General features: G+C 40.0%; 1 protein-coding gene across 1 annotated transcript in view; it reads right to left on the bottom strand.

Annotated features, from left to right (window-relative positions):
* Window positions 1-2,845: 2,845 nt before the first annotated feature.
* LOC124284156 (glutamate receptor ionotropic, NMDA 2B-like) overlaps window positions 2,846-15,187 on the bottom strand; it is a 116,781-nt gene continuing 104,439 nt past the window's right edge. Inside the window, exons 13-18 of the mRNA XM_046720220.1 lie at window positions 14,125-14,345; window positions 11,883-12,043; window positions 10,524-10,708; window positions 8,991-9,226; window positions 6,700-6,864; window positions 2,846-5,188 (exon numbers count right to left, since the gene is read on the bottom strand). Coding sequence (XP_046576176.1) covers window positions 6,748-6,864; window positions 8,991-9,226; window positions 10,524-10,708; window positions 11,883-12,043; window positions 14,125-14,345 — 920 coding nt within the window. The 3' untranslated portion in view covers window positions 2,846-5,188; window positions 6,700-6,747. The remainder of the gene's footprint in view (window positions 5,189-6,699; window positions 6,865-8,990; window positions 9,227-10,523; window positions 10,709-11,882; window positions 12,044-14,124; window positions 14,346-15,187) is intronic.

Raw genomic sequence — 15,187 nt, 5'->3', positions numbered from 1 at the left:
ACTGACGTGACTGGATGTCAATCTCAACGGCACATAGTATTGTCAATCTCAACTCCCTGGGGAGCATACAACTCTTGCAGCCTACTATGTGTACCTGTGAAGGTCCGGGTTAGAATTGATATTCAGCAGCCCATGCTTGTCGTAAGAGGCGACTAACGGGATCGGGTGGTCAGGCTCGCTGGCTTGGTTGACAGATGTCATCGGTTCCCAATTGCGAAGATTGATGCTTGTGCTGTTGATCACTGGATTGTCTGGTCCAAACTCGATTATTTACAGACCGCCGCCATGTAGCTGGAATACTGCTGAGTGCGGTTTAAAACTAAACTTACTCACTCACTCGTATCTATGTGAACAGTGAAAGAGTGCGTGTTGAGTTTTACGCCGCTTTAGAAATATTCCAGTAATATCACGATGGCGGACACCAGAAATGGGCTTCACACATGGTACCCATGTGGGGAATGGAACCCGAGCCTACGGCGTGACGAGGGAACATTTTAATCACAAGGCTACCCACCGCCCCGGACAGAGAAAGAAAGCATGACGGGACGATATCGAAATGGTCACTTGTCCGAAGTGTCCTCAAAGAAGGATTCTATGAAAATGTCTTCGGTAAACACTTATTGGGGTCTTGATGTGGCAAGTTGAACAACTTGGCTTAGAGATGCATCCCTTAGTTCCTAGGATGCTATGATCTCGGGTTCAAAGATTCGCCCAGCAACTTACCAGCCCTCGTGGATTTAAACCATAGATCTGTATCGATTTGGAATAATTTATTTCAACTCTTATCAATGTGAAATGCGGTGATGAAATTGAAATGTGTTTCAAGCACTGTTAAGTGTCACTCACTTACTCATAACGACCAGAACGTATGCACACAAAGTGAATGAAAACCTACATTCAAGTTTCGTTTTGCAAATTTGTGAAGTAGGGATATGTCGTAAAAGCTAATCTGTTTAATTTTGTTTGTTTGTTTGTTTGCGGTTTGAATTCGAACTCAACAATATTCCAGCTATATGGCAGCGGTCAGTAAATAATCGACCAGACAATTCAGTGATTAAGATAATGAGCATCGATCTATGCAATTGAGTTCGGTTAAGTCGATCATTGTTATACGACGTGAGTTGCTACAATCACGCGGTAGGTTTAAAGAAGGGGGTCTTCCCGCTTTCCCAGCAGCTATTGTTCTAAGGTTCCAGATCCCCGAAGCGATATAATCCCCAAGAACAAAAGGTGCGCTCAACATTTGCACAAGAATCCCCAAGTGGGCATGAGCCTTAAAGTAGTGCGGATCTGACTCACATTTACACTTCAAACAATAATGTAAATATTTTCTTAGAGTTATCCCCCTTTGACTGAATTTCTCATGAAAGTGAAAACTATTCTTTTGTGTGTGATTGTTGCTAGAATCGTATTCCTAACATAAATAATAATGAATAATAATAAGTACATTTATAATGCGCCAAATCCAGACACACAGTGTATGCTCATAGCGCTACATAAGAGATTCTGACATCACGAGGTTAAGAGATAGCGGCTAGAAATGATTAGAGTCTATAGAACTGAGTGAAGAGAAATGTTTTGAGACTGTCTTTGAACATTTGCAGAGTAGGGATTCCTTTAAGATAATCTGGGAGTTTATTCCAGAGAGTGGTGGCATTGTAAGTAAATGATCTCTGACCAAATCGTCTCAGACGTGGGGTTGGAACAGAGAAGAGATGTTGTTGGGCAGATCGGAGGACTCTAGATGGGTGGTAGACTTGTGTGAGTTCAGACAGGTAGGAAGGTGCTGATTGGTGATAACACTGATAAGCCAGTGCAAGCACTTTATACTGAACACGTGCAGCAACAGGTAGCCAGTGCAGTTTCATCAGTATGGGCGTGATGTGCACAGATTTCTTTGATCGTGTAACTATCCTTGCGGCAGAATTCTGAATGCGCTGAAGCCTGGACATCTGTTCATTGGTGATGTTACATAAAAAAACTATTACAGTAGTCCAGCTTGGATAGCACTAAACTCCTGACAAGCATATGGCCAGTTTCAGTGGACAGCAGGTGCCGGATGTTGCCGATGTTCCTGAGATGATAGTGACAAGCTCATCAATGATATTCTTTTCGAAACCCATTCTTGACCGATGATAACGCTATTTAAAAAAAATCACATACATTTTTATTAAATCGATGGTTCCCTTACCCCTACTCCAATGATATTATTGCTACATACAGTTTTGTCCATGTGCACATGTATAAATATGGCAGGCGAAGGCTATATTTGTCTACAACCAGTGACTATACATGCATGTACCAGTGATCAATAGAATGAGAAACGAAGTCAATGAAATCACTCAACCATCGCTTATGCTTTTTAATGCTGGGACCGATGTTTGAGAAGAGGCGGTAAGAAATATCACAAGTTCATTAAAACCATGTAAGAGTCCGGTGTCCGGTGGAAGCTGCTTAGTTTCTAAATGCTGGGACGGTAGACGGATTCGGATGGGTGGACCCGCTATTTGTACTCGTGAGAATGTCTGCACTTTCTACCCTGTCTTACACAGAAACACAACGCATGAGAGCTTTACAACCAACTGGATGCAAACGCATGGCAGGGGTAATAATAACACGCACTTAAAAAATGCATCCCCAAATAGGGCCGTTAATTAGTTTGATCTTCCGTCACTTTGTCCATTATTTTAATTAAATCACAGCATCTCAGCTCTTGTGGAGTTTGGGAGAATCTAAATATTCGAGCCCACTATAATTTGTGTCTGTCATTAAACAGCCACTCACAATGAACGCAAATTCTTATCAAATCGCTTTACCATAAGGGTAGTTCACTCAAAGACAAAGCTTCATATTGGATAATCTTTATTAATAAAGTATCTCTATGGAACAATATTAAAATGTATTTACAGTCATTATAGGTAGTCTAAAAGATGTGGCGATTTGTCGGTCAAACATAGAATATAGACATGTCGATAGCATGGAGGGCAAGATTGTATAACCAAGCAGAAGGGCTATATACATGTAGGGAATATCAGGACACGTCAGAGGAAGAAACAGAAGCAATGCTTTGGCAAAATGGACATGTCAGCATGATAGCAGACTTGTCATGCTGCTGAACAAATAATATGACTCTTTAGTGAGATGAACGTTTCTAATTTTACAATTGAATGATGGTATCAGTGTGTAGTGTCGCTGAACTATGACAATTTGACCTTTGTCATTGTAGTGTCAATCAGTTTGACCGTGAAGCGTACCGTATTGAGAAAAGCATACATATCTGAAATAAAACACGTTGTTTTACAGACTGATAGTTTGATAATAAGGACAGAACAGACCTCACTGATCAACACATCAGTAAGCAAATAGAAAACACTTTTTCGATACATTTTGGAATTGCACGATCCTTCCATTTGTCTGAACACACACCTCTTGAAGCTTCTTCGTCTTCTGTTGAGGAGTTATTCGCTCCTGTAGATACTTTTCTTGGCTGGAAGAGGTCTAATATCGTTGTTGACTACCATTGAACAGACTAGAATACACACGGCATAGAGAGTTGCATAGATGTTCATTGCCGTGATCACAAGGATGACAATCAAGATGACACAATGCTCTACTCTGTTGTCATCCTTTTGGAAGCATTTCATGTTGATGCCAGAGCGAGTTTTGTTGATTGTCATGAATAAATATCACATTCCCAGGGTGATCTCATAGTGATCTTTTAGTGATTTCCTACAGTGCTCTCACTCAGATCTCTTATAGTGACCATATATGATCTCATTCAGTGATCTCATAGTGCAAAGTGGCTACATCATTTGTATCTAATTAGATCCCATACAGTGACCGCATTCGCAGCTCTCATATCGATACTATATGGTTATCGCATATGGATCTCATACAGTGATGCCATATAGGTATCTCATTCGGTTCTCACACGATCAAACATCTCATAAAGTGATTTCACAGGAATTTCACACATACACATATCATACACGTTCCCAGATACTGCCGTAAAACCCGGAAGCACCAACACTTGCAATGATGCGGGTGTTTTGAAGACAGTTAGTTAACACCGTGGCATATCATCAAATAAGGACCGCTCCTGTTCCCATTGTAAGAATGCTCCTATACATATTGTATCAATGGCTCCTGTTCACATGGTAACGAGGGTCGTGTCGAAAATAGTAACAATGGTTCCCGTATACATTGTAACAATGGTTCCTGTCAACATGGTAACCATGGCTGATGTTTACATGGTAACCATGACTGCTGTCCACATGGTAACCATGGCTCCTATCCACATGACAAAGTAGCTGTATGTCCATTTGCTAATCATGAAATTTTTCCACACAATAACGATGGCTAACATCAACATGGTAACGATGGCTCACGTCCACGTTTAAAAGACCAATCGTGTAAACGTTGTAACGGTGACTCGCATCAATATGGTAATTGTGGCTCTCATCAACAAGGTAACTGTGGCTCATTCCCGCACGATAACAACCACTCACAATAAAATGGGAACGGCACGTCTTGTTCTGTACTGACGATTGATGTCCACATGAAATATTCTCACACGTCCACATGTTAACGGTGGATCACAACAACACGATAACAATGGCTCACAAAGTGCCAATGGCCTCCCATGTCCACATGGTAACGGTGACACATCAACATGGCAACGCAGAACCAACTGTTGGGGTGTTACAGTCACGAAACATCCATGTCTTCATATCTCAGTGTACAACACCTTTGAACAATACGTCATCTCTGGTGTCCAAAAGGTGATGATACTGCACACGTCCTCTTAATTACATCGTCATCCTTCAAGAAGGATCAACATCAGAACACGCTCTCTGTATCATTCACGCCCATGTAATATTTCCCATCATGATAGCGCACCCTGTTGGACAAGGCTTGTATTTCTAAATTTTCATTCTCACTCATTGCAGTTGTGTAGCTAGGCGACCGTCTAAACTGTGCCCTCCCATTTGGTGACCCCCCTCCATCTGATCTCCCGTCTTCACTCCCGTAACACGTGAGCCGCTCCCCCAGGGCTTGCGTGGGGTCAAAATTGTCTCTGTCCCTATGTCTTGCATTCTGGCCTGGAATACCATTTGGCTGTCGTGGTCGATCAGGATTGTACCGCCAGTGAGAATTTCCATCTTCTATTGACGAATCTGTCCTTGCCCTAAAGGACAAAGCAAAGGTTACTTATGTCTACAGAGGTATCATTAAATAAACATTTGTGTTATAATACATAATGACAACGATTCAAGTAAAAACAATATGCACATATATCACATGCAGCATCCGATTGTTAAAATGCGCTGCTGTTGTGACAGAGTAAGGTTTTAAACCGCTCTAGCAAATATCCCAGCAATATCAGGGAGCGGGACACCAGATGAGGTCTATAAAATGTTTTCATGAGGGAAATGAACGTTTGAGATGCATGGTATTGTGAAACATCATTTGACTCTGTGTTTTGCTTAGTTTCAAAATCGAGGCTGAGTATGGTCTTGAACAGCTTGCTGCAACATTTCAACCACATCATAATCATGTCGAGGACACAACCTGCCTCTCACAAGACGTGTATGGACAACTGTCAGGAAGCATTGGTTTGTGTACAATGTGTTCAATGTGCTTAAATCATCCACAAACATCACTCATTAACAAAAATAATAGCACTTATTCATAAACCATTATGGCAGCCATCTTGAATTTAAAAAATAAATAAAACCGAGGCTAATCAGAGTAAGCTGCGTATCTGGCATAGAAAATTTACAATTACGCATTGAAAAATAATTGTTGCGAAATACCAATTACGCATTTAAAGGTTAGATACGCCAAACTGTTTAAAACAAATGCGTACGGAATATATTTATAAAATCGCTTGCGTAATGAAAAGACATCGATTGCATCAAGGTTTACTGTTAGTGATCGTAAAGTGTTGTACCCTCAGATTAGGATGAGTGATTTTTATGAAATCATGAAATCAAGTTTTACTGCAAGTTTCAACCTACCATCACATAATCATGTCGAGGACACAACCTGATTCTCACAAGATGTATGGACATTGTCAGGAAGCATTGGTTTGTGTACAATGTGTTCAATGTGCTTAAATCATCCACAAACATCACTCATTAACAATAATATTGCCTACCTATTCATAAACCATTATGGCGACCATCTTGAATTTAAAAATAAATAAAACCGAATACATAATGGAATAGCATGACTCAGCGTGAATATGAAATGGCGGACATCTAAAAATCCAAACGTTTACGCCAAAACATTGTTTACTTTCACTAGCCACTATACAAACAGTGTTCGAAATATAACGCAGATTATGTGGCAAGGTCACAGATTAATGGTAACATTTACACATACATGTTCCTCTAACAATCGTCCTTAAGAGGTTTCAGCATCATTGCTCTGATTTGTATGTGAGATGAAAATGTCATTTTACAACATGATATTATATCCAATGAAAAAAGGTTAAAAGATCACTTTTACTCTCGGGATAATTATTGTTCAAAAAGGCGACAAAGCACACATTTTCAAAAGAAAATATTTCAAGATCACTGTTGTGACCTCGGTAAGTTTAGATTATAGTGCTCGTTACTGTGGCTTTGGTAGGTTTGTTCATTATATAATCCCGTGTAAAAGTTTCAGATAGATTCATCTAGGCAACATACATACCCAATATTATTTTGCAAATTATCGATTTTGAGTAGAGCTAGGTCCAGCTCATGTTTTATCTTCCACAGCTGTGTTCTCACACACAGGATCAGTACACTTGGTTCTCCTGTGCAGGTTAATGGCTTCAATGACAGACGCTTCGAACGTCAACGACTTCCCCATGCTCTGAAAAAATATATAAAGGATTAGATGTATTGGATATATGTGTCTAGTAGGAAGCTATATTTCATGTTTTAGGACACCGACAATCCAAATTATTGACATTCACTGTAAGAAATGAAAAAAATGAAATGCTGTCTGAACGTTGATGTTGAACCAACTGTTTATACACAACCATCTCACTTGGGCTAGTGTTTTGGTTGCATTGGCCATGTAACAGTCAATTTCTATATAAAAATATTGGTAGTTTGGAACAGGCGTCCGTTTTTTAAGCTATGATCATTTTCAGGACCAATAATAAAATTGTATCGCAATCGCTTTGAACTACTGCCACACAATGATCTACAGACATTCCATTTATAATTTCGCCAGATAAACCTTGACTGAATGCACAACCAGCATATTCTGAGGACAAAGGGAGGCAACTGTGAACAATTATTCCTGGCTCCTCTTTCCTGCAAATCTGCACTACATATTACGCAGTCGAAAGGTTTGTTTATGCCGCATACAAGAACACAAATAGATTTGACCTTTTAGTTTTTGCATATCCAATGAGTGACTGTACATACCAACTTGAACGAGGCTTTGTAACGGGTAAACAAATACATTCATGTGTTAGTTGCTAGGTAAAATCAAACATACAAGCCACGGTTCGATGGGGACGTATTTGATCCGTCACCAGATGTGAATGAGAATCTGGCACCAGATTACGTCCACATGACGTCTCAAGGAACATGTGCATCGGAGCTTCAGAGTAGACACAGTAAAGTTACCCTTATAACGAACACGATTGTAACTAGCTGACGAATGCAACGAACATATATATTATAGTGGACTATCATATCTGAGATATGTTATAATACTGACTGACGGAGTATGGATTTACACCGCTTTTAGCAATATTCCAACAATGTCACGGCGGGGGACACCAGATATGGGCTTCACACACTGTGTCCATGTGTTGAATCGAACCCGAGATTTCGGCGTGACGGGCGAACGCTTCAACCACTAGACTACCCCACCGCCCCGTATGTTATACTAAAGTATATAGTGTATGAAATGCGTATAACGAACTACGGTCATAACGAACTTAGTCGTGGTTCTTTTTTAGTTCCCTTGTAGAATATGTGTGTACTCTCTCCCGTTAGAAGGAAGAAACAATACACATAAGAGTGAGTGAGTGAGTTAATATTTAACGTCAACACATAAGAGGGACATACCAGACTGACTAAGGTACAACAACCACAAGTGTCCCACTTCTTCAGACTCTTCCGTTACAAGGAAGAAACAATACACATAAGAGTGAGTGAGTGAGTTAATATTTAACGTCAACACATAAGAGGGACATACCAGACTGACTAAGGTACAGCAACCACAAGTGTCCCACTTCTTCAGACTCTTCCGTTAGAAGGAAGAAACAATACACATAAGAGTGAGTGAGTGAGTTAATATTTAACGTCAACACATAAGAGGGACATACCAGACTGACTAAGGTACAGCAACCACAAGTGTCCCACTTCTTCAGACTCTTCCGTTAGAAGGAAGAAACAATACACATAAGAGTGAGTGAGTGAGTTAATATTTAACGTCAACACATAAATAGGGACATACCAGACTGACTAAGGTACAACAACCACAAGTGTCCCACTTCTTCAGACTCTTCCGTTAGAAGGAAGAAACAATACACATAAGAGTGAGTGAGTGAGTTAATATTTAACGTCAACACATAAGAGGGACATACCAGACTGACTAAGGTACAACAACCACAAGTGTCCCACTTCTTCAGACTCTTCCGTTAGAAGGAAGAAACAATACACATAAGAGTGAGTGAGTGAGTTAATATTTAACGTCAACACATAAGAGGGACATACCAGACTGACTAAAGGTACAACAACCACAAGTGTCCCACTTCTTCAGACTCTTCCGTTAGAAGGAAGAAACAATACACATAAGAGTGAGTGAGTGAGTTAATATTTAACGTCAACACATAAGAGGGACATACCAGACTGACTAAGGTACAGCAACCACAAGTGTCCCACTTCTTCAGACTCTTCCGTTAGAAGGAAGAAACAATACACATAAGAGTGAGTGAGTGAGTTAATATTTAACGTCAACACATAAGAGGGACATACCAGACTGACTAAGGTACAGCAACCACAAGTGTCCCACTTCTTCAGACTCTTCCGTCCGAACCTAAAGTAGCAGTGTTCCAGCATCAGAAGTATTGCGCCGAGGACCATGCCGCCGGCCAGAAGGATGAAGGCGCTGGTGAAGTTCAGGATGCCGAGGGTGTGGCTTGAGACGCCGGTCTTCTCTTTCTTCTGACAAGCCCCTGCCAGCCAGAACTTCTGTAGACGTTCCATTTCACCTAAATGATAGGTCAAGGTTAGATTTATAGGCACTCGTGGAGAATTAACTGCGTAATAAAATCGTTTTAATGCGGATGTTCTTTTGTAATTTCTCGTAAAACGCAAAAGTCCTTTGGCATTTGTAACTGTTAATATATTTAGTTGTTGTTTTAAACAGAATGTGAAACACAGTTGACAAACAACATGCACGTAACATAAGTGTGCTACAGTTTAAAAGAGAAAAGAGAAACTTCGCAATGAGTGCTTCCAGATTTTAAATTATATTTCATATGGCAGATCAATTCAATTTGCAATTTCATTAAGCTGGGCTAAATATAGAGGTGGTACGTTCATAATCGAGTTTTATCAATCCCCAATACTGATGTAGACCTTGATATAACTGAATTAAAATGATCCCTCTATATATACAGCTTAATCTTGAGATACAATTGGAGATATTCATGGACACATCTTAGACATAGGATGGATGATAATGTCATTATTTATTAAACATGTTTAACCACAAATCAAAATTAGATTATAGAAGTTAAAAAACAGTGAAAAAAGTGAAAAAAAATATTTGTGAACAAATTCTTTTCATGTTAAACTAATAAGATTTGAGGTGAGATGAAATCGCGTTTAGTGGTATATTCAAGGTCATTGCGACGTGCACAGTGTATGTGTTTCGCTTCTTAGTCCATACCAATGGCGGAAGGTCGCGGGTTCGATCCCCGACCGCGTCATACCAAAAGACGTTAAAATATGGTACTTGTTGGTATCTGCCTGGCGCTCGGCAGTAATGGGTACAACAAGGACTGGTCGGCTCGGAGTCAATATAATGTGTCTGAGTTGGGTATTCATGCTTCACTGCGGCACGGTATCTCAGTGGGCTAGCACTATAAAACCAGCATAAGTCTGGGCTAGTACAAGCAGCCGCACATAGTACATACACACGCATGCACGTCGTCATATGAGCGAAATATTCTCAAGCACAACGTTAAACCCAATTTCACCTCACCTCACTTTACCAATGGCGAGTGTAAGGTGCTAGCTCTCTGTGATACAAGGCCGCAGTTTCACATGAATACCCAATTGATGCACGCTCTACTGACTCCAGGCCACATTAATGCCGATCGCAATGAAGGAGAGCGTACGATCGTTACACAACCATTCATATGAAGTGGCCCAGAATCGAACCACCGAGCTTCCGCTCTCCCGGCAGAAACTCTATCCACTAGACCACGAATTGGTTCGATACATAGTATTGTACACAGTATCAATACCACCAAATTCAGCCTCCTTACAAATCTGTCTTACCTCCTTCTTGCAAATCCAGTAATACTGTGTTGACTTTGTCAATCCAGTGCGAACCTTTTGGAAACGCAACCCCATAACCTGTCATCGCGTACCAGCTTTTGCCCACAGTGATTAGGCGACATTCTTCGTCTTTCCCGGCATAATATTCCAGAACAGTTGCATCATAGATGAAAGCATGAATATCCCTGAAAAACAATGTGGACCACATTTACAAAGGATTCCCAGGGGGAAGTCAGTTAAGTAGTTCTGACACCTAAGGACTTTCAGCATTATTTCACGTAGGACAGCTAATTTGTATTTACGAGCTGAGATCGTGTTATTCGTTATACTGGCCAAAGTCATTTTTTCTGAGAAAATGTAGAAAATGTGAGTTTCCTGGTTTTTATCTCACTCAGTGTTTGACCATCTGACGTATATACAAAATGGACGACGTCATCATCTGGTTTGCTATCTCATCAGTGGAAAGACTGACATGCATGAACCTAAATATACACAAAGAACTTAGTTAAGCATCTATCTATGACACATCTCACGATTGAATGAACCCCGATCCTAACCCTTTGGAGCATATCTTGGGCAAGATTGGTCAACAAAAGGATCCTCCTGTACAGAACCTGGCCCTACTGGAAACTGCTTTATACGAGGAATGTCGCAGACTGCCCCTTCAGATTAACAGGAGGCTGACAGGGGTTATGAGGAGGAAAGTGCTGGCTGTCATACAGTCACATGGAGGTTACACTCGGTATTGACCTTGAATCGTGTAAGACTCCCAAAATTACATTTTGAATGTTCACATTCACCAATAAATCAACAGTAAACATTCTAGGGCCATGCTTGTACAGAATAGTTTTGTATGAAAATCAGTAGGTTCTTTTAAATGAGCAATTATAACCCATGTTGTTCCATCGTGGTCACCAGAAGAAGTTTTATGTACGTGTTTAAAACCAAAATTACAAGGGGTGCTTAATTAAGTTCTTTGTGTGTATATATAATACACCAATATCCTTGCTCTTTGGTAAAGCTTGAGGCTATACCAAGCCTATGATCTCAAAATGAAACATTTCAATATGCTCATATTTTTGTGTGTGTTTGGTGTTCTTTAAGATTAGGCAATGGTTCAGATGTAATAATATGACGGCGTTTAGTAAATAGTCTGGAGTCTGGACAAGACAACCCAGTGACTGACATCAAGAGCACTTATCTACCAATTTAGGACACGATGTCAAGAAGCAAACAAATTAGTGAGCCTGACCACCCGATCCCGCCGTACACCTTCCTACGACAAACACAGGTTGCTGAAGACCAATTTTACCCGGAATGTATACAAAACAGTTATGTAAACAGCCATTGCCGACGTACTGTTTCTTCAGAGCCTTTATTCCTTCGTCCACAGTAGGCAAGTTGAACTTTCTCATGTAGTTGTATATGTCTTTGTGATTGTTCTTGATGTTGGTCTCGGTGCTGCCGTTAGGGATGGTGGCGTACTTGAACGGAGGCTTCATTGCCTGCGGGTTCTTCAGCTGGAATCATATAATTTACATTCATGAGAAGGTTAATATACTGTAACCTAACATTGAACATAATAACCATACCCCATGGGAACGAACATATATAATAGCTATATTCAAATGCGTATAAATAATTCTAACATATGCAAAGGAAATAACACACGAATTCTGAAAAGACGTGGACTGGGATATTTACGAAATAATGTCTCCCTGTCTTGTGAGGAAAGTGTTCTTGACTGCTCACAGATGTTTCGCACTGTCATGAAGCCTGCATATGAATAGTGCCATCTGACAGACAAAATTTACAAGTTACTGGAAACAGAGGTGTTCAATTTTGTGGTAATTATCACGTCTTCCATTATCTTCATCACAAAGCACTTCCAAATTTTGACAAAGGTATCCTGAAAACTTTTGGAAGCCAAAATTTGAAAGCATCTGAATTTTCTCAGCAAAAGGAAACAAATACGTTTCTTGTCATAACAAGAATAATAATGTGACACTGGTTCCTCAGGGAATATGACAAGTTAAATACCTTCTTGTTCTCGTGCCATGAGCAATGACACTGTCATAGGAGTTCAAACAGGCAATGCTTATTCATGAAGTAAACAACCAAAAAGTATTCTTTATAACCATTTCAGAAAAGAGGCGTTTCACCATTAGCTTACACATATCAAAATATACCATGAAAATACTTGGTGAACATGTAGCGACAGGAAGGTATTGCCATAATGAAATAACACTGATATTGCCTCCCTAGGGTGTCTAGTATGTCTACCTAGCTTCCTTACCAATAGTGGCAAACCTCTCTGAGTCCTATTAGTTTACAACGTAACGCGTTAAACATGGTCTTGGCTGCAATGTCTACACAAGACAATAAGCTGGACATGAACCTATTTTGACCACTGTGAAATAGTGGTTGTATTTTAAAACTCTTGCAGCTGTCAGCATGAAATCTTCATAATGCACTTTATTCAAATGTACTACAGTATGCATTCTGCTGTAACACCTTCTTTTTATTGTAGGGGAATTCAGTTGTTTAAGGCTCCACAGTTTTCTGTGGGAGAGTTGCCTCCCTTAGAAGTGCTAGTATACTATAGCCGTGTGCGCTAACCAGGTTCACCCTGACAGGATTTCATGTTAGTCAGACCATAGACATACTGATAGTTTCCCCAAAGAGGTAAGTATGTAAGGCCTTATCACCCCCGTCTGTCCGGTACATCCCCTGACATATTATAATATAATTGAAAAAAATGTTCTAACCCAGTGTCACACCAACTCACGCTTATCTTATTGAACAGTTTCTTACATTTACATAGTGCTTTATGTTATCAAATACACACTTGGCAAAACAGGATAAGAGCTCATATTAAGCTTTTAATTTGTTTTTACCCAGAATTACTATAACAGTTTTTATAAATAGCGAATAATGGAGAATAAATCTGAGCTATGCTGTAATAACAAGCTGATAACAACGACGACAAGTAGGCTGTAAGGTGTGATCAGTCGATAATGCTGCTTGTTTGTTTTGTCGAATGCTTCCATCAGCAACATTCAAGCTCAGAGACGGCGGTCCGTAAATAATCGAAGCTGGACCATATATACCTGTGATTGATATTATGATCTTCGATCTGCTAAATTGGAATGCGATACATCATTACAACATTACAACAAGTCACAGACCTGACCATTCTGTTTTTCGGCTCTAACGACTGCATGCTTTCTGACGACACATTCTAACCCGGTTCTTTACGAGTTTCTAGATTTTGGTCGATCAAGCTAATGATGGAATTATGAAAGCCAGAGATGATTTGGTGGCCTTGTTGATACACATAGGTGGTATTAAGCCACAATGGCGAAATATGATGCTCATGCTATCACTCACAGGTTCGCCTGCCTCGGTTATTTACAGACGGCTACAGTATACAATACACACAGTCAGGTAGGTCCCCAACTGAAAAGCCATCCATTTCCATTTTTCAAATTTTAGCCCTCGAACCTCATCTCTGAGGCCACTACTCAAACAATCCATCCATCCAACCATCCATCCATCCATCCATCCATCCATCAATCTATTCATTCATTCATTCACATACCCTCCAATCCTGGATACCAGACAGGTCGTAGTACTCCTCCTTGGTGATCATGAAGGCTGCGAGGTTGGCGGTGTAGCTGGCCAGGAACACAAGGGCAAACAGAGCCCATAGGTTGGCCAAGAACCTGCTGGAGACTCCTCTGGGAGTGTCTGTGGACACTGCGGCACTGAACAACATGGCCCATATCAGCCAGAACGACCGGAACAGAGAGAACTTGTGGTCTGGAAGAAAAACAAGTGTGGAATACAGATGTCCACATTGCAAAAAACAACATCACAGTTTTTAACCAAATAACTCTTGAGCATATTTCTTCTGAAACTGGTCTGACATATCCATATAAGTTTTTATGCTGTAATTAACTGGTTTGAAGAAAACCAATCTAAAAATGCTTATAATAGGTGGTGTACAATTTACATTGTATGGGTGTGTTGTTCAAACTGTATAGTATTGTTTACTATTATATAAATTTTGTCATAAATATGATCAACTTGTAGGTATCACACTATCATCCCCGAGAAACAGTTTGCTCCAGTTTCTAAAAGAAGTAAGTCGACTACGAGGGTTTTTATTGCGTTCGACGTAAACACGACAGATGTTCTGATCTGAACTTGTCTGATTGCAGGACATGGTGTTTTTAAAAGTAATACACTGACATAACTTCAGACGCGTCTGGCAACAAAGATAACTTTGATAAAAGTGACGTTCGCACAAAGCTCCACACGTACTGTAAAATGGATAGTCATAACCCACTTAATGTTCATATCGTCTTGGCCTCGAAATTACAGGCAATGCCTACGTTTTAAAATCAATAATTCCTGTTAAAACATTACCACACATACTCATCAATAAAAACATTTACTTACACAGGCTGTGACAATACCCGAGTTGAATGTCTATTAACCTCATATCAGAATATGAATAAATACAGAATATATACATAATGCATCTCATTATATGATTTGCACATCGTTTCACATATTAACATCATAGGCTCTCGGTTTGGCGTGACTAAGTGCTTACTGCTTCGGTAGCCATATATACATAGATATAATGTATAATAAAT

The sequence above is a fragment of the Haliotis rubra genome, unplaced genomic scaffold (assembly GCF_003918875.1).
Source record: "Haliotis rubra isolate DU_JTF1 unplaced genomic scaffold, ASM391887v1 Scf33, whole genome shotgun sequence".
Lineage (NCBI taxonomy): Eukaryota > Metazoa > Mollusca > Gastropoda > Lepetellida > Haliotidae > Haliotis > Haliotis rubra.
This window is presented reverse-complemented; position numbering and strand designations above follow the sequence as displayed.